This window comes from Physella acuta, unplaced genomic scaffold (genome assembly GCF_028476545.2).
Source record: "Physella acuta isolate Inbredline_101_S28 unplaced genomic scaffold, ASM2847654v3 ptg000373l, whole genome shotgun sequence".
NCBI lineage: Eukaryota > Metazoa > Mollusca > Gastropoda > Physidae > Physella > Physella acuta.
Window position 1 is genome coordinate 418,572 of NW_026731892.1, and position 19,480 is coordinate 438,051.

Consider the following 19,480-nt stretch of genomic DNA (forward strand, 5'->3'; position numbering starts at 1 on the left):
ATTAAAAATATTGTTAAAATGTAATTTTTCCTAACTTATTAAAATAAAAAATTGTAGCAAAACCCTAATTTTGAGATTAGAAAAAAACTTTTTTGAGTGTGTTCCTACAGGTGTAAATAAGTTTCAGATTGCCAAAGTGCAGCTCAGAAAACCAAGTTATAATCACCCAAGACCAGATTTTAAACAGGTCTTATCCTAACGAATTTACTTATATGAACTACAGAAAAGACAGCATTGCAATTGAAATAAAGGAATACAAAAACATTTTTAACAACTGTTTATTTTATTAAAATTTCTAATTACACATGTCAACAAATGAAAAAAAAAGAGTTAACTGCATTATGTTTAGGACATAGGAATCACTGTACAGATATTTGTATCCTGCATAAAATAAGGTGAGCAGGAAGCATACAAAAGATTAGAGCAAGTACACAGTACTTAGTACCCAATGACAATGTAAATGAAGTGACAATAGAAGTTGCTTTAAATCAAACTAAAGTGTATTAAAATCAGAGTAGTAGTAGTAATAATTTTACTATATCAAAAGTATTAAAGTATTACCAAATGCAAAAATTAACAAGCTAACAATTATGAAGTAAACACTTGAACGTACTGTGGTTTTATCAAATTAGAGGCAATCAGAAGGAAAAAGCTATTAATTTACAAATACGGCCAATTTGTAAGGGGAAAAGAAGTTGCAAAAATCTAATCTAGAAAGAGAGTAGTTTTAAAACCATGATTGTCACATTTCAGGAAAAAAAAACACTTGTTAAACAACACCACGTTAAGCTAACAAGTATTGACAAAACAATATGTACAGAGAAATTGCAGAATGTCAATTAGTAGATTAAAATTAGCAACTTAAAACAGTGCCTTTAATAAAGTATACCTCTGGCCTGGAAAATTAAACCACTAACAGTACACAAGTTGTGGTTCAAAAGCTACAGAGTGCAAAAGAAGAAGCACCTATACATGATTTATTAAAACGCAAGTCATTCAACAACCATGTACTGCAAAATGAAAACTAAGAATTTAATCAAACATTGAGCTATCTGGTTTAGTTGAACTTGTTTCCAAAACCTAAACACTAAATATAATCAGTCATATTAAAAATGAAATTCCTTGATAAATAATAGTACCTTCAATTACTAAGTATATTAGATCAGCATATCTTATTAAAACACGTAATAAGTGCAATAAATGTAATCCAACATAAGGTTATTTTCGGCACCCACTAAGTAAACAACTGGAAATCCTATTAAACTCACCAGGAAAACGTATTGTGGATCACATGATGAGGGTAAAAATATAAATAAATTCAGCTAACACTCAAACCAGTTATAATTTACACATTTTGGAACATGTATTTACATTTATACACAAACAAACAAACTAATTTGTGTATAGTTATTTTAAATAGGCAGAAATGTTAGACAATTTAAAAGATACACTGGGGCTATGGGCAGTAGGCTGTCACAACTAATAAAGTGGTGCTTTCAAGTTGTATTAAAACTGTGGTCTCTATCCAGTCTAAAAATCTGATGCAAGCTTTTTGAATAGCAGGAATAAATCAATCTTGCATTTCCTCAGGTACTTCATGTGGCCCAACAATGCCAGGTACAGCCAACTGCTGTTTACGTTTCTCATCCTGTGCATGTCTGATAGCACTTTCTCTTTCCTCAAGGAACAAATCTTCCATATCTTCACCAGCAAATTCCTATTAAAAAAAGCAGTTTCAGAATTAAAATTGAGCAAATCTAGATTACAATACAATAATAGAGTGAAGTATCCTTTTGAGGACAAAAAAATATAACTTACCCTAATTTGAACCAAGAAATCTCTTAAGTGTTCTTTGAGCGCATTGCATTCTTGGTCAAAACTAAAAAGGCCTTGAATAAATATCTTAATCTGTTGCCTAGAAAATAGATAATTACCAATTAATGTCTAACTTGTATTTAACAAAAATTCAGTCAGAACGTCTCAATCTAGAAATTTAAGTAATCACTTACTCGTTTAGGTGCGGGAATGCAGTCTTCAGCAAAGAGAGAAGAAACTCTTGTACATAAACAATATTCTGTATAGATGGCATATTTGGACTAAGCTGAACAGTAATTTTTCCATGCTCTAGAAGATTGAACATGTATGCTAAAATGGTAGCCTGCATTGTAAGCCCTGTGAAAATAAAACAATGACATTAGTTTAGCACTATAGCAGAAAGCAGAACTGTTTTGCAATAAAAACAAATACAATAACAAATTATTTAATTACCTGCTGTGTGAGAACTATCAGTTATTACAGAGAATAGATGTTGAAGTATGTCTGTAAAATAAGTCTGATAAAAACTCTGTGCTGTATTTTCTTCCCGTGTAATATTTTGCAGCAAGACATACAAAATATCTAATCCAGTATCAGCAACATTGCGCATAGTATGCTTAAATGCCCATATGATTGAATCTAGCACAAGTTTAAACTGTGCAGGAGGTATATGCAGCAATGCTGTTGAGTAAAAGAAAATTTTATTTACTGCAAAGTATAATAACTGCTTGTGAGAAATCATGGTATTATTTCTTATAATACTAAAAAATCATGACTGTATTTTGTCTAAATCCCAACACCACTTAAGTACCTCAAATTAGCATACTCAAGTATATTTAACCATTAATGTCCCATTCATTCTACCAAAACTCCACCCATGACGGCCCAATGTAAGGAGCATAACTCTGTATGATCAAGTGAATAGTTTCACAAAATATTTGTTTTTGTTTAAATGAAATTGAAAATTAAGATAAAAATTACTGCTTAATGTTGGGAATAAACCTGGCTTTCCAACAGTATTAAATAGAATATATTATATTCGGTACAAGTACAGTATAAAAATAAAAAATGTCGGAGATAATTCAAAACAGGTCATTTTCGGTAGTCAACTTTATTTATTTCTGTCTAAACAACTATGCATCGAATTTAACAGTTAAATATCAATTTGGTTATGTTTAAGATATATAATTCATAAAATACATGCCTAGATACGTTTAGAGGCATTATTTTATGTTATTTTTAATATTAAATCTACTAAAAATCGGACAGATGAGTCTAAAATTTCGAGATAGAAAGAAACTATTCTTTTTTATCTTTCAAAAGCGCCATTGAAATTAGAAGACCGGAAAAGGATGCTGAAACTATCAGACTTCCTGTTTAGTTAAAAATTAGGATTTGTAGGCCAAATTTTAATGAAACAAATTTAATTTTTCTATGCGTATTGTAAGCGGGCGGCAGCGGGCGTTACGGGACATTAACGGTGTCGGGCGGCAGCGGGCGTTACGGGACATTAATGGTTAAAATGTACATACCTTGAAAACTATGTTGTGTGACAGCTTGCAAAAGTAAGAAAAAGTTTGTTCTGTGTTCAGGAAACTCTTCAAAATCCTAAAGAAGTAATATGAAAATGCATTATGAGGTGTTAAAAAAACATCTGTTTGATAAGAATGACTTTAGGTTAGCTTTTACTTTACCTTGTTTATCATAGTCAAAGTGCATTCAAACACAGCATCAAAAATCTGTGGGATGTCCTTGGTAATATGAGACTAGAAAATAAAAATTAACAACCAGTTTTAAATTACTTCTTGCAAACAAAAGCAACTAATTTTATGGTTGAGCACCACTAAATTAATTTTGCATGTATTTTTGTATGTTTTGAAGTGGTTATTAAAAGTTATGCAGGATACTATTACCTTTAAACTATTGACTATAGTAGCCATGGTACTCAGTACTTCAGGCTCCCTAGCAGCTGGAACATTTCTTTGATAATCTAGCAGAACAGCCTCAAGTAAAGGCAAAATAAAGTTCTCTGCTACCTGAAGTGTCAGATCAATTTCAATTGTTAGTAAAAAAAAAAAGAACTTACAAATATATTTCATAAACATGTATATATACCTTGATGCAATTAAATATAACTCACCATTTGTGGATCAGTCGAGCGATTAACCCATCCTGAAATAAGCTTAAGTGTTTCCTTCTTCACAGTCCGCATTGATCTGATTAAAGGTTGCTTGGTAACACTTTCACCATTAGTAGCAATGGCACTGCTAATATTTTCACTCATTACCTAATCAAACAAGACAACAAAATTATGCTTAGCATATAAGAATCTTAAACAAAAACCACTTATTTTAACCTTATAAACTGACAAATTCCAACCTTGTAAACATTTAACATGTCCAGGTAAATGCGTCCAAGCTGAACAACGTATGGATGTCCAAGAGCTTTACAGGCTCTTACATTGGTCTTAAGGATATTAGCCAACTGTTTGACTGCCTCTGGGTCTTTAAGCACTTGAACATTATGTGTGGCTTGGTTAATAATACCATCCCAAACCTAGAGAAAAAGAACAGATTGTTCATTAATGGCCCATATCTTCATGCTACTTTTATAAAGAGATATTCACACAAAAATTTATAAGACAATTTTATGCTAGTATTCAATGAGCAAGTGATTAGTACAGTGAAATACAGAATAGGTCTAAACAGTCATAAAAATGTAAGTAAACGTACCTGATTTGGCAATAACATGTAACGCTCAATCAGATGTTCTTGAGCAACCTGGTCAACTTGTGCTCCTATCATCAGCCCTACTGCTTCATAAAATGTGTGCACCTAACAAAAATTATTATATTTATTAGTAACGTCAAACAAGCAGGAGATGTTACCAAATTGTATTCTAGAAATAAAAAATGTTATAAAGTAAAACAAAATACCTGCTGAGGCTGTAAATCACAGATAATGGTGTTTATTCCATTCAAAATTTCTTCAATAAATGGCATCACCTCTCCAACCTGCACTTGTACAAAATGGCGTCTGCACTTCTGTGCTATTTTTATGAATGTGTCACAAGCCATATCCTGAACACCATCGTGTGTTTCTACACAGAATTTATGTTTAAAATTATAATAATGCACACTAAAAAAAAGTCAATTTTTTGTTCTATAAAGAAAGTGTAGCTGTAAAAAAAAGCTTACCATGCATAAACTCAAACAATTTATTCACTACTGTCTTCAAGAACCTCCAATGTGCCCGCAAGAAGCGAGGATACTGCCCTACTACATACATAATATTTGAAGCAATTATTGCTTTATTGTCCTTTCCTCTTTTCTGTTCACACAGTCCCAATAAATCCTAAATGATAAAAAGGTATTGCAAAATGATACATTTCATACAATAAAATGCAACTAAAGACTAACAAATTGAAGTATATTTACCTTGATTACTGTAACTAAAAATCTTTTTTCGTCATCTTCGTGCATAGCTCCACTAATAGAACCAATGGCCCAGCAAATCTAATTAGAAAAATGTGAAGTGTTGTTAGTGCACACAGTAAAATTTGAAGAAACAAAAACCCATCTCATATCAAAATAAAATATTACTTACAGTATTCAAATTTTTCCAGGACCACTCAGTACCATTAACTTGATTATGTAATTTTTCAGTCATTATATTTTCAGTATCCGTGTAATCCAAATGAGTCAAGTAAACTTTAAAAAAAAAAAAAAACAGTACACTTACAAAAGTACTTATAAATTTACAGTAATACTGAACATTTAAAAACATTTAGCATTTATTATACATAAAAAACAACAACAACACTTACCCAAAGTTTCACGCATATTTTTGTATAGATTTATAGAATCTGTGTCCTTCATAAACTCTCTCACAACTTCCCCTTGTTCATTTTCTACTACAAGCACTTCTTCAGGTTTAGCCATACGAGAAATCATGACCATCCGAACCTGTAAAGTGAAAATATTAATTACACACCTGTTGAAAATGGATCATAAAGTAAATGAGGGCCACCAGTTCAATAAAAAGTAAAACCAACCTTTGACAAAACTGGATTATACAGTTGTCTGCGAACTGGCATCTCTTGATTTTGTGATCGCATTTGAGAAAAAATAAGAGGGGTTGTTGTGTCAGAAAAAGGATTTTCTCTATAAAGCTCTGAAGCCAATGAACTCCAATACTCCAGACATATCTTGAAAATCTCAACTTCCTCCACATGAGAGATAAGGATGAGATAGTGTAAGGCCTGACAAATAAAAATAAATTATTATAAAATAATTTCTTTCTTTGAGGCTGTTGACAACAATCTTTCAAAGAAAAAGAGATAAAAAAACAACAAACCTCCATCAGAAGAACATGTAATTCTGACTTTTTCTCAATAAGCTGAGCATGCTCTTTTAAAAAAGTGCACAAGAAAAGGCTAAGATTTTGAATAAAATTTTGTTCATCATCTGTGCCACCTTGGTATGCTTCTTTTATATTTGTTTCAACTGGTAGCATCTGAAAAAAGTAAAAAATTAAATTTATAAAATGTTACATTATTTTTAGAAAAAAAAAAAAAACAAAAAAAAAACAAAAAAAAAAACAGCAACATACCTGCTTTAGTTGATTCATACCCAGAGTAAAAAGTTGAAGGAACTGTTCATCATAGCTTTGAGAAGCTTGAACACCAGCTAATGAGCATAATAGAAATGTATAATGTTAAAAACACATTTAAAATAAATCTAGCTATCGGTATATTTAACACCCAAAAAATTTACAAAATTTTCTTACCAATCTCTGTGAGACACTTCATAGTAATGTTTCTAAACATAGGAACGTTAAGGAACTGGAATGAAAATTATATCATTAGAGAGATTACAAGTAAAATAAAAAAACCTATCTATGTCAGATTCTCACTCAACAAGCCTTTAAATATACCATGACCTACCTTGTATATTAATGTAGTAATTAGTTTTGTCTCAAATATGTATCCAAGAGGAATCCAATTAAGAAATCTTAGTAGAGTTTCAAGTGTAGCACCAACAAGAGGTGCATTTTGACTGTTGTCCTAGAAATTAAAATATTTTTCTTTTATCTAACTTCTTTTGACCATACGATAACAATAAGGTATTAGAATTAAAGTGATAGGTTTCCAAATATTATGAAATATAACTAGAAAGTTAATGAGAAAATATTACCATTACAAATTGACAAAGTTGAAATATTTGTGAAAATTCACTGCACATGGTATCTTTTAAATGTTTTGCCTTAGCCTGAGTCATTTGACCACTTGAAAAGTCAAAAACCTCTTCACTGTTAAAAAATATAGGGATAAAGTAATTTTTAAAAAAATCAACAACTGAATTCATATTTACATAATTTAAATTTCAAAAACAAAGTAATATCTACAATTAAAACTTACCTCAAAAGTTTGAGAATAGCCATGTTATTCTGGCAGAGAGATTCATTAGTTTTACTAGCACCAATAATATCACTGATGAAAGTAGGCCAGTTTCTGGGCCATTCATACTTCAAAATCTAAAAGAAAAATGTTTGTATATAAAAAAACAAGCTGATACAGTTTACGTTTTAAAATATTATAAAAATCAATTTAAAACATACCTGAACAAGAATCATGTTCAGCTTCCCAATGTACACCTTCTCCCTCTCTAGCAGAAGAGCTTCTGATGAAGTTTTGATGATTAATCCTACTATGTATTTCTTGATACCTGTGTAAGAAAAGTGTTGTGAACAGATGATTGTAAGAATAACCAGAAGTCAATCTCTTAATTGCAAACATTACTTCCATATTACTTACCTTCACACTGAGCACGAGGGAGTACTTTCCACCTGGTTTTTATAACATTCTCTAAGATTTGTAAAGCATAGTACTTCGTTTGCTGATTGTTAGAGAATTCCAATATTGTATCAACTCTGGTCCAAGCATCTGGATGTTCTTTCAATGTTGTCAGTACTTCCTGAGCCATACGTTGCTGAAAACAAACCAACAAACTTAAAATCTTTAAAAAGGTTATTCCCAAAGAAAATAAGTCATTAAGCCAAATAATAGTGGGAGCAAAAACAAATATATTTGATAAAATGTGTATACCTGTTCCCCATCAGCTGTGTACATGCATGAAACAATTGTATCCAACAAATGAATGTCAAACTTCTGGGTGAAATCCAACAACTTTTCTGCTTGTTCTGCTATGGTAGCCATTTTCAATCGCATTTGTAGAACATACGTAGAAACTGAAAAGAAAAAAAATATCCATTGGCCTATTATGTTACCATAGATTGGCTCACTTTGAAGTTGGTCATTACATACAAATAGTGGTCTATGATTTTTTATTCAGAATTAAATTGCTATTCAAATTATCCTTTTGTATTAATAATACAGACTACAAAGTACTTGGCAATTATAGTTTCAAGTAGACAAACTATTATTTTGCATAACAAAAAATAAATCAGTGTTTAGTTTTTTCTTTCTATATCTGCCTTTGAACATTGCAATGGATTTTTACTCAAGTGTATTGAGATTAAATGTCAGTTTACTGGTGATCAAATTCTTTCAATTGCTTTTTGGTTTCCAGAAAGTAAGCAAAGGACATAGTACATACTAGTACATAGGTATCTGTTATTATTGCAAAGATAAGACTTGGAGCAATAAGAATAATGCAATAGCAATTCTTGCAGAACTTATGTAAATACTAGATTTAGATCTAATCAATCAAAATTATTAAAGATCTCAGCTGTTAGTCAATTTTAAAGTTTTGGATCAGCCTCAAAGTTTAGTTCAAGTTAATAATTAATAATAATAAATAGGCCGATTCTAGCCGGAATAAGATACGCATGCGCAATGGAGAGAAACTACGACTTGCCTTAGCGGCGATGTTTTCTATGGTACTGCGCATGCGTGTGTTTACAACTGCAGAGCCCTAACACCAACCCTAATCCTATCCTTAACCCTACCCCTAACCGTCATTCTAGCCCTAACCCTAGGTCACTGCGCATGCGCAGAGCTATCTTTTGCCGACTAAGTGGAAATGTTGGGGAGAAAAATCTTCCGAGTAGACACTTCGTAATAAATATGCCAACCAGAAACAAAGGTCAATAGGGCATAGGGCCTACTCAAACTGAATAGATATTAAATTTAGACATTTAGCTAAATTCACTGTAACTTTAGAATAGAATTCTAACTCTGTATTCACTGCATTCAGTGTCCAGATTGGAGATCAGATAGAAATTTCTTATTATATTATATTAAGCTTTTTTTAAAAGAGAAGAGTAAAGATTATTAAAGACGCCTGAAGAGTACTGAAGACAGACTAAGAACAATAGGCTGAATAGCTGCTTAATATCAGCATCGCTGAGGCAGACACTGAACTCCTGGCGAAAAATTGATCCTAGTTAATATGCTGAATTATAAGACTAAAAGAGATTCATGTATTTGTCAGGTGTTAATAATTCTATTCAAATACTAATCTAATCTTAAAGCTTAATTAATTTGAATTTTTCCTCGTGTTTACAACTCGCGGGTCACATGACCTACTTTGATGGCTGTTGCTTTATGAAAGTTACCAATACTTCCGTTGTTTACATCGCACAACATGGCGGCGCCCACAAAATATAAGTAAAATAACACATTTGGACCCCAATCTATCAGTTTAAAGTCACAATACATCTTGTAAATATTCATCATCGATTTCGGAGAGCATGCTCACCTGTACCTCAGCCTTCTTTCAGAGCCGTCCTTATTCTGAAGAAAACACCCAAAGTATTAAACCGGTTGGAACTGGTACATGTTCGCCATATGCCTATGGTTCGTTCATCTCCGGAAAATAATATATAATATGTTTTTGACTATATTATTGCATTTAAATTATCTGATTAATAAATAATTCTAAACAATAGCTTATTACAGTTACAAAATAGTATAAATATACAGTAATTGCTTTAAACGTATTATTTCAGATTTCCGCAAATTTTCGGAATGTTTGTTGCCGTATGTAATCGTGTTGTTCATTGGTTCTTGTTTATCAATCATTACAAAATGTAGAAGTTTGGTTTGCTTGTCTTGTTTACAACATAGTATGTTTGGTATAATTTATTGGTGATAATGTTATTTTGTAAAAGCCTTTTTCTTATTATTTTGCATTTTATATAATTTTATGCTTGAAAATACTGTCATTTCACCAAAGGAAAAAAACCCACTTTCCACCAATCAACTGATTGCTTACTTCGCAGCAAGACATTAGCTTAACCCTTTACTTTGTATAAGTTGTTATTTTATTCAGAAAGATCCATTATTCTTCACGAGAATCCTATGAAGTTAATTTTGCTAGAATAAAAATACTATAGACTATATACACAGTGAAATATTTTTACTCATAATATTTTAGGAATTAGCGAGAGAAAATGTAACATTTCTGTGTACTTAAAAAGCATATTTAAAATGGCCAACCTTAATGTCTACACAAATTAGTCTTTTTTTTAAAAAATAGGTCCATTATCCACTTATCGAGACTGTTTCTTGTTTGATGGTTAAACCAAATGTTTTTTCTATGTCAACGTGATCATACTCAATGACCTTAATAATAAAAATACGGTACCGAAAACTAAATTTCATATGCCAGTAACTTTTTCTAGTTCTGTTTAAAAGCTTTTTTTTTTTTAATTGAACACATCCCGAAATATATTAAAACTGCTTAGAAAAAATCAGTCCTTTTGCATATGTATTTGAAACCATTTAGATGTCAGTTGAAAATTAAGCTTATTTAACCGTACACATTTTTTTTTCGAAAATCCATAATAAAAAGGATAATGGATCAATCTAGATTATAGAACTACTACAATATCTTGAACACATTTTCAGTTGACTTATAGGTATTGAATTCTGTTTTAAGAAAAGCATAACAAAACTAGTTTTTTAAGAGTAAACTAAATTAGATTATTTGAATACTTAAATTAAAAGGAAATATGGTTTTCAACGGCTTTAGAAATACCAGTCTGCATCTCTGGCAATAATTTTGGGTGTAAAAGGGTTAAGGCTATTTTTAGACTTACGCAAATCTGTGCTACTATTTTTAGGTCGGTAACTTTCCACTGTTCCGAGTCTAGTTTGATTCCACCTTAAACCACTTCCGATTCTATTTGTATGAAACTGGCTTTGTTAAGATCCGAGTAGTGAAATGCTCAGGCTCATGCTAACACAGCAGTAGTCCATAGGGCAGATTAAACAATATAGGCTGGTTATCATGATTGCATTGTTACACATTTAGTACATAATTTAAAAGTGTAGATTATTAATCTAGAATTCAGATCTAGAATCTAGATCTAGTTGGAAAACGAATTTGATTTTAAGCTAATCTGTCGTTTGTTACTAAAACATCGGTTTTTTTTAATCGTCTAACTAACTTTGACTGGCGCAATGCGGATTTGTCTTGTTATACATTATACATTATTATACAAACACAGAAGCTGATAGTGATACGGAGTAGTGTTAGAATCAGACTAAACTTCTAGATTATAATAAATTTAGTTTGGTATTGTCAGTAGACATAAGAATCTAAGAGCCCAGGAACAGGCCTATCATATCTAGATCTAGATTCTAAATAATAATATTTAAAATATGAAAATAAAACGTTAGGCTAGAATGTAGAAAATAGAATCCTTCTTTGACAGTAGGTCTAGAATCTAAATCTAGAGAGACTAGAGAGTTGCTTTTAAAAGTAAGATCTAGATCTAGAAAATCTAGAGTCTATAGGACTACAGGGGCCTAGAGATTTAACATTTAATTCAATCCTTCAATTTTCAATTAGATATAGATATAATATTAATATTATTAGGCCTATAGAATATAGATCTATAGTAGTAGTAGTTTACATCTATCCCAAAGTGGGCCAAGTAATCAAATCAGGAGGCTAGATCTGGAATGTCTTATCTAGATTAGTATTACTAGTATAAAGAATCTAGATATCTAAATCCAGTCACAATGATTGAAATCAAAGGGGAAATTATGCAGGCTAGATGTAGATCAGTTGTTATGGGCTTAGACTTAGAGATCTAACTAGATTCTATAGTCTATAGGCCTATCTTAATTTTTGTTATTATTACAGTATTACTATTACACTGACTGCAGTATAATACCCTCCCCCCCCCAATCAAACTGAATATATTTTATGACTTACTAGATATAGATCTAGTGCTGCTTAGGAAAAAGCTTCTTTCTTAAACATAGTGAGTGTTAAGTACTAGATCATCAAGATATGTTAAAAGTAGGAAGAGAGAATGAAAAACTCTTGACCCCCAGACTTAGCCTGCCCTAATGGCTAATATTACTAATGATATTGCAGTCACCCTGCCTAACCAATTAGCCTATTATATTTATTTTAAAAAATAACAGTTTTTAAAATAATTTGACACTTTAACTTTCAGAATCAGACTTGAATTTAATTAGGTCTAACTAACTATACAATAATCTATAGGCCTAGGCCTAAATTTGTTTTAAGTAATTAAACAGAGAAATGACATAATAGTTCGATAACATTTTTTATTTAGGACTTAAAAATTAATTAGAATAGCCAATAAGTGATATTACATTACAATTACTAACTTAGAAGGAAACTGAAGGGAAGAATCTTGTTTTTATATAACATAGTGGGAAGGGCAGTGGTTTATCATTTTGTTAAAGTGGTTGAGTGGTATAGAGCAGTTTACACAACTGGGTTAAATTTCTTAAGGCTTTACAAGTATTAGGCCTAAATGATGGTTATTTTTTTTTAAATTGCAGGTTTTATAGTACTAAAATGTCAGGGTGGGGTAGTTTCATAGAAATGTAATATAAGGGCTACTATGACTCCATATATATGTAGTAGGGACTAGGGTGGTCATTGAAAAATCTCAAATTTATTTTACCAATGTTCTATAAACCTATAATTAAAGAAACTAGGCCTATAGAGAATAATAATTGGTAAAATTGCTATTCCTTTATTATTCATAATTATAAATTAATTCACATTGCTAAGCAAACATTTTATTACCCATTAGTATACTATAGGCCTAAGTATAACAATTGTTACCATTCACATACAAATTGAAAGTTACCAATCAGAAATATTGCATTTTTCAATAACATTGTAAAAATTGCAATGCCCAGTAAATGTAATAACATACTAATACTAATATAAAAGCTTGTAGTAGAATTTAGTTAAGCAATAATCTATATGTAGTACTGTCATTTAATTTTTAAAAGGTGTATTTTAAAATGAAAACCATGGCAAATAATCTTCAAGGACAGACATAAATAGGGCCTATGTCTTATAATTCAGACTATTTGCACACATCAATTGGAGGGCGGATTACAATATAAAATGTTTTACTCAGTTTATTTGCAAAGATTCATGTCGTTGATTTTTTTTCAAAATGACATCTATTATTTTAAATAGTATTTGAATAGCTGCCATTCATTCCTTATTTATAATTTTTTTTTGATTAGGCCTATCTAGCCAAGAATCAATTTGTTTTTGTTTCACTGAATATGATAAATAGAAGCAAAAGCTGATATGTCATCTGCATTATTTGAGGAAAGTAACACCATACTTAATGCTGTTGCTTCATTTTTGGGGAGACAACATCATGAGAATAAGGTGATTGTGAATGGATTTTTTTTTAAGAATAATATTGTACATACATGTATCATCTACAGTATGGATTAGGCCTAATGTGTTTATTTTTTTTTCTTCCTGCTAAATTAAATTTGATTTTTTAAAATATAGCACCAGGATCAAAATATATCATCAAATACTCCTCTTCTTGTTTTGACAAATATGCCTGGAAAGGATTCATTGCTTGCTAATGTTATAATGGGGAAACTACATGACAAAAGTAGAACTTTAAATAACACAGAAGTAAGTATCAAACAATACTACCTTAGAAGCATTCTCTTGTGGTATTGTCACAGTGGTGACACCAAAATGGTAGTATATTATCTAAGTAAAAAGTAAAAAAAAGAAAACAGCTTTGGATTAGCGAGCAACTAATGGGGAAAATTTTTTAGACATTTTTTAAATTTTTATTTCATATGAAATAAATTTTTAGTTTTCAGCATCGATTTCGGGTTAATTAGAAAAATAATTCCTGAAACAAGCTTTCATCATAAACATCACAAATTTACCAATAGATTTTACTGACCCTTATTTTTATTTATTTAATAATTTAAATGAATGTACTATTCCAGCTTTAAAAAATATTTGTGTGAATATAAAAGAATATAGGCATGTACATCTGCAAGCCCCAGTTTAGTGATTTTTTTTTAATATGTACAAGAATGTTTATACTATAGTAATTTGTAATCGTTTATCAGTGTAAATGTCTTTTGATGTCTTCATTGGATTATTCTATACATTCTTTTGAATTAACAAAAACTTTTAGGCCACAAGTTTTGAGCAAGTGCATGCCTTAGCTACAGCAAATTTAGTTGCAACAACACAACAGATCATAGCCAAACAGTTGGAAGAAGAAGATTCTCTTTCTTGTCAGCAGCCTAAATTAAATTCTCAGTTTAGAAAGCAGAAAGTTTTACAGGGAGTGGCTGAACCTAAAGGTATCTTTTAAAAGATTTTTGTAGAAAAATATGTATTTAATCTTCTTTTAGTGAGAAATATATTTACCATTTGTATTTTGTATATCTAAGTTAAAAAGAACACAAAGCCAGCACCAGGAAATAAATTGTCAGGTAAATCTGAGAACACTGCTGATGCTGGAACGCTTCAGAAGGGAATTGAGCCAAAGATTTTAGTGTGCTCGTTTGAAGGTTGCAGTAGAAAGTTTTCTGGGCCCAATCATCTGAAGTACCACAAGCTCACTCACACGTAAGAAACATTATAGGAGAAAATGTTTTTGCTAAATCAAATGTTTTAGCACACACATTTTTTTAGTTCAGTTCCTTAAATTTTTCCAAAATAGTGATCAGATGAAGACTAAAAACAAGGAATGTTCTTTGTAAAGAGACATTGAACGTACTAGCACAATATCTGGTTCAATATTGTATACACAAAATCACATTCCTGTAGGTTTTTTGTTTTCATTTAATGTTTAATTTACTATTTAGCATACATTAAAACCATTCCAGAGCTAATAAATACATCCATTCTACAAATAATAAATCAGTCCCATAGTATTATGTTAGTTGACTAAGTGTTAATGTGTACTGACTGTGTTGACCTAATTTCATATTTGATTTGTACACATGCATATGCACACTTTTAATATCGATAGAATAGTAGGGTTATTTTAAACTTAATTAATATTCTTTCAGCAATAATAGACAATTTAAGTGTCCAGATGAATCCTGTGGCAAAAATTTTTTTACTGCTCAGCAACTCAAAGTTCATCTCAGGACACACACTGGAGAAAAACCTTTTAAATGCAATCATCAGGGCTGTAATAAAACATTCACGACTGTTGGAAATTTTAAGAATCATCTGCGTATTCATACTGGTAGGCTTATGTTATTGAGGTGATTGTGTTTTTAAACAAAAATTTGATTTTCAAAGTAATTATTATTTTTACTTACAAGGTTAATGCAATCATATAAGAAGTGTTCACGGCTTTAAAATTCTAAAATTGAATAGGTGAACAGCCATATGTTTGTGATGTTGCAAACTGCAATAAAAGATTTACAGAACTCTCCAGCTTAAGGAAGCATGAGTTAACACATTCAGGTGAGTGTGTGTCCAATACCGTTACTCGTTGCCATGAGTTTACAGAAAAATGGGCAACGGAAAATAGTGCCAACAGAAAAATGTGCAAATACAAACTTTTATTTGGTCATATTTTGTGGAAAGGTGTTTAATTATGCTTTATTTCACATATGGTTGCTAAAGTATTTGAATTATTGATTTTTTAAAAAAGCATAGTAGTATTAATAGTAGTAGTATTAATAACCAATCCCAAAATGCTATAATTTAGTTATTGCTCTTCAATACTAGACAAATCACTTACCATTGATCAAGATTTCATCGGTATTTTTAAATATTTTGATCTGACAGATTTTTTTATTTTTGATGTTTACAGGAGATAAACCATTTGAATGTGATATATGTGGTAAAAAATTTACCCAGAGTAGCAGTAGGAGGCAACATTTATTGCGCCATCAATTGAGTGATGAAATTAAAAATAGCTATAGACAGAATGCTAAAAGAAATGAAGAAAAAGAGGAAGACCAAGTAATGATCAAGAAAGACTTAGATGATAAAAATATTCAGAATTTACAAGAAGAAACTCATGCTCTAGAAGTGACCTGTTCACCTCAAGTCCTTGTGCTAAACAGCGGTTATCAAGGTAAAATAATTAACATTGCAAAAACATTGCACTTGTAGTTTTAGTAATCAAGATTTGTTTCTTCAGTTTGAATACCTATAGTTACCTTATTTATTTTAAAAAATTAATCTTCTTGTAGATTAATTATGCTTTTGTTACTACATAACATAAATTTGAGTCTGAAGAGAAACTTGCCCACATTGGACCTTAGATGTTTAAATGAAATGCCATTTTGTTCTGTTAAATAAAATGAATTAGTTCCCTTTATCATTTCTTTTCTGTAATATACATATTTAGCAACTGAGCTGAGTAAATTAATTTAACTCTCTAGGATTTCACAAACTTTTGTGTTTTATCTATGATCGTCTAGTAGCTGTAACATCCCAGTCAGTTGTACCAGTACAGCAAATGGATAGTTCAGATAACCTCTCATTTTCTCATACGCTGTTGCATTCTGATGGTAAATTATTATTGAAAATGTCTGTGTATTTATCAGTCAAATTTGGCAAACAATGTATTGAAACTAATTCATAAAATTATTTGGCTCTTATAATGTTATTCTATTTTTAATAATTGTGGTATATTTATGATCAAAACTTAACTACTTAAAAAAACATATGAATGTAATCCAGATCTAGCGAAGGTAATCTATAGTTGCAAATAGTGTAAGAAATGTTTTCTTTTTTAGGTCTTGATGACAAAGCGGAGGAGCTCATAATTCTTTCTGAGGCACCAATATATCAACCCAATGATAACCATAGTGATATTGTTTACACATCAGATATGTTAGATCATGAAGAAGTCACTCACACCGGTTATGTTTCTTCCCAAGTGGATTACTCTGCCATATCTCACACTAACTTTTCTAATCATGAAGAGATTATCAACTCTGATGACTTTAATTCTCAAGACATAACACATCCTGAACATTATGCTGGTAATAATGATGACATTGCCATCACTGAATATGTAACTACAGACTGTATTTCTAACTACACAGGATCCAGGGAGTTGGCACATACATATTTGGACTCTGAAGGAAATATTGTTCATACTAGTTTTATTGGTGCTGAGGAAATAGCTGTTGCACATTATGCAGACAGTCCAGATGATAAAAACTCAATCAGTGTTGATGTTGTTTCCTTATTAGATATTTCTAAGGAGAATGCTAAACCTGACATTGTGATTAAGAAAGAAGTTTTAAATTCTACTGGAATTTCTAGTTTCCCTGAACATTCCTCATCGAGTTCAGTAAGTAGCCATTCTACTGATACATTGAGGCAGTCAGACAGAGAAATTCACATGGATCCTATGATGGAATGTGATGAAGAGCCTGAAAAAACTAAACCTGACATTGTGATTAAGGAAGAAGTTTTAGATTCTACTGGAATTTCTAGTTTCTCTGAACATTCCTCAAATATTTCATATTTGAGTTCCTCATCAGGTTCAGTAAGTAGCCATTCTACTGATACATTGAGGCAGTCAGACATAGAAATTCACATGGATCCTATGATGGAATGTGATGAGGAGCCTGAAAAAAGTTAAAGTTTTGTTCTTGTTGCCTTTCATAAAAATTGTGCGTTTTTAAATATATTTAATACTCTTAAAAATGTAATAAAAACATGTTGATACTTGCATACAAGCAGGCAGATACTTGTGTGGTTTTTCATTCATCTCCCTGATAATACATTACTTGGGACAATGTATGCTTTTTGTACTTAAAATCCTCATTTGTGATCCAGGCATTTGAATTGTGACTAGTACTTTCTTAGAAGTTGATTAGGCACTATTTTCTTTAGACAGATTCATTTGTCTCCAACATAAATGGATACATACGAGTAATGCTGTAGCAGTTTTTTCAATCTTTCACAATCCCTCCGTATGACTGTTTGTTACTGAAGACTTTTGCAATCATTCTTTTTAATGCCTTGATATTTTATGTAATGATGTTTTTGTTTTGCATTTTTTCTTTCATTCTTTGTTCAAACTTTTCCAGGGCAGTTCTTGTCATTCTTTATAATCCTTAGGCATTTTATATAATGCCTAGGAAAAGGTATAACACGCAGATATTCCATACTTTGCTTGGAAATCCCAGGGATTGTGTACATGAAATAGAATGCCTGGTTTTCATAATTTGCCTTAACATATATACTATTTAGAAGCAGAGGTGTCTCGACCATTTGGCGCCCGGGGTGAACTATCAATATTGCCTCCCCTCTTTCTTAAGTGTTTAGTTATTCATTGGCATTGGCAAAAAAAGTCACACCCCTCCCCAATAAGGAAAGGCTGGCCCCATACACTATCCTTTTAAAAATAAGCCTCATCGGAGTTTAGATAGAGGGAAGTTTGAATTTAAAGTAGTACTAGTAGGCGCTAATTAGTTTAGGCCACTCTTTTGGAACAATCTCTGTTCCATTGATCTGTTTCATAGTTGGATTATAAGCTCATACAAATGACACACAATAGCAAATTATCAGAAACATTTATTGCACACATTGGAATACTGCATGACATTCAAATTAGAATCAGCAGCGATAAAACGTTTTAATTTAACATTCTAAACCAATGTGGAATTCAATCAAATGCATTTTTACATAGACTCAAGCAGGATCTATAGCTAAATCAGTTAATGTGAAGTCTCTTTTATTGTATGGCCCGGGCTAGGTTAGGGACAGGGAAGAACAAAATAAGAGCAACGCAAAAAGGTGGTGTTTAGTCAAGTTAGGTCACAATATCAGAAAGACAGTAAATAACGTGCTAGTGTAAAGTCAAAGAGGAGACCCAAACAGTCATGAAGGAAATCGTTTGAAATTAGATGTGGAGGCTGGATTATCAGGGTTCGATCTTCGTAAAAATCAAGTGAGGTGACCACGCCTATGCTCCTTGGAAAGCCGAAACGAATAAAAGAAGAAGAAAATCAAAGAAAGAGTTTAGAGCAGTGGTTCTAAAATTTGGTAAGTTAGTCTCAAAGATTCGGCGGAGGTCAAGACACACACCCGACTCGTATGATTCACGATTTTGGACGATACAACTATTAAGGGTAGTGAATGCACATATGAAACTGATATGGTTCGGCACCTCCAGAAAGCTTATTTGGTCTACTTTTGGTCTTGTTTTTAGAACAATAATTATTTCAAAAACGTTTATTAGTTTTAAATCAGGTTGAACATAGTAACAACGCAGCAGCAGCGTAGCGGGGGTGCGGACCGCACCGGGTGACACCATTTAGGGGGGTGACACCAAGGCAAAAAATAGCAAAATATATAGAGAAAAACTTGAGGGGGTGGGGGGTTGCAAATCGAAAGTTTGAGGTGGGGGGTGCAAATCGAAAACTTGAAAGTTTGTCC

At 31.6% G+C, this 19,480-nt stretch overlaps 2 protein-coding genes across 10 annotated transcripts; one reads left to right on the plus strand and one right to left on the minus strand.

Moving 5' to 3' along the window:
* Positions 1 to 257: 257 nt before the first annotated feature.
* Positions 258 to 9,633, minus strand: LOC131941769 (exportin-1). Of its 2 annotated transcripts, none has more exons than XM_059301257.1 (26): positions 9,536 to 9,633; positions 7,921 to 8,063; positions 7,630 to 7,804; positions 7,434 to 7,540; positions 7,234 to 7,349; positions 7,010 to 7,124; positions 6,760 to 6,879; positions 6,603 to 6,657; positions 6,426 to 6,502; positions 6,171 to 6,329; positions 5,869 to 6,075; positions 5,641 to 5,779; positions 5,421 to 5,524; positions 5,252 to 5,329; positions 5,012 to 5,168; positions 4,751 to 4,914; positions 4,548 to 4,649; positions 4,195 to 4,371; positions 3,956 to 4,102; positions 3,729 to 3,851; positions 3,510 to 3,581; positions 3,348 to 3,423; positions 2,269 to 2,496; positions 2,010 to 2,172; positions 1,819 to 1,915; positions 258 to 1,717 (listed from the first exon to the last, which is right to left on the minus strand). In XM_059301257.1, the coding sequence occupies exons 2-26, from the start codon at positions 8,041 to 8,043 to the stop codon at positions 1,571 to 1,573; spliced, it is 3,228 nt and encodes a 1,075-aa protein (XP_059157240.1). In that variant the 5' UTR covers positions 8,044 to 8,063; positions 9,536 to 9,633; the 3' UTR covers positions 258 to 1,570. The 2 variants fall into 2 exon arrangements, with proteins under 2 accessions (XP_059157240.1, XP_059157239.1); XM_059301256.1 differs by lacking the exon at positions 9,536 to 9,633 and adding an exon at positions 8,693 to 9,350.
* LOC131941772 (zinc finger and BTB domain-containing protein 24) lies at positions 9,430 to 17,783 on the plus strand. 8 transcript variants are annotated; one of them, XM_059301262.1, is made up of 10 exons: positions 9,430 to 9,633; positions 13,309 to 13,459; positions 13,589 to 13,720; positions 14,244 to 14,415; positions 14,506 to 14,683; positions 15,130 to 15,311; positions 15,446 to 15,535; positions 15,888 to 16,154; positions 16,504 to 16,593; positions 16,822 to 17,783. In XM_059301262.1, the coding sequence occupies exons 2-10, from the start codon at positions 13,376 to 13,378 to the stop codon at positions 17,676 to 17,678; spliced, it is 2,052 nt and encodes a 683-aa protein (XP_059157245.1). In that variant the 5' UTR covers positions 9,430 to 9,633; positions 13,309 to 13,375; the 3' UTR covers positions 17,679 to 17,783. The 8 variants fall into 8 exon arrangements, with proteins under 8 accessions (XP_059157245.1, XP_059157247.1, XP_059157243.1 ...); XM_059301264.1 differs by having other exon boundaries at positions 13,319 to 13,459; XM_059301260.1 differs by lacking the exon at positions 9,430 to 9,633 and adding an exon at positions 10,942 to 11,058 and having other exon boundaries at positions 13,319 to 13,459.
* Positions 17,784 to 19,480: the final 1,697 nt, after the last annotated feature.

What these genes read in the sequence shown, in the direction of transcription:
- LOC131941769 (XM_059301257.1), bottom strand. Translation starts at nt 8,043, where the DNA reads ATGCGATTGAAAATGGCTACCATAGCAGAACAAGCAGAAAAGTTGTTG. An exon ending in GAAGTGTCTCACAGAGATTG is followed by an intron (nt 6,503 to 6,602) that starts GTAAGAAAATTT and finishes TATGCTCATTAG; the next exon opens with CTGGTGTTCAAGCTTCTCAA. An exon ending in ATTTCTTGGTTCAAATTAGG is followed by an intron (nt 1,718 to 1,818) that starts GTAAGTTATATT and finishes TTTTTTTAATAG; the next exon opens with GAATTTGCTGGTGAAGATAT.
- LOC131941772 (XM_059301262.1), top strand. Translation starts at nt 13,376, where the DNA reads ATGTCATCTGCATTATTTGAGGAAAGTAACACCATACTTAATGCTGTT. An exon ending in GACAACATCATGAGAATAAG is followed by an intron (nt 13,460 to 13,588) that starts GTGATTGTGAAT and finishes TTTAAAATATAG; the next exon opens with CACCAGGATCAAAATATATC. An exon ending in TACGCTGTTGCATTCTGATG is followed by an intron (nt 16,594 to 16,821) that starts GTAAATTATTAT and finishes TTTCTTTTTTAG; the next exon opens with GTCTTGATGACAAAGCGGAG.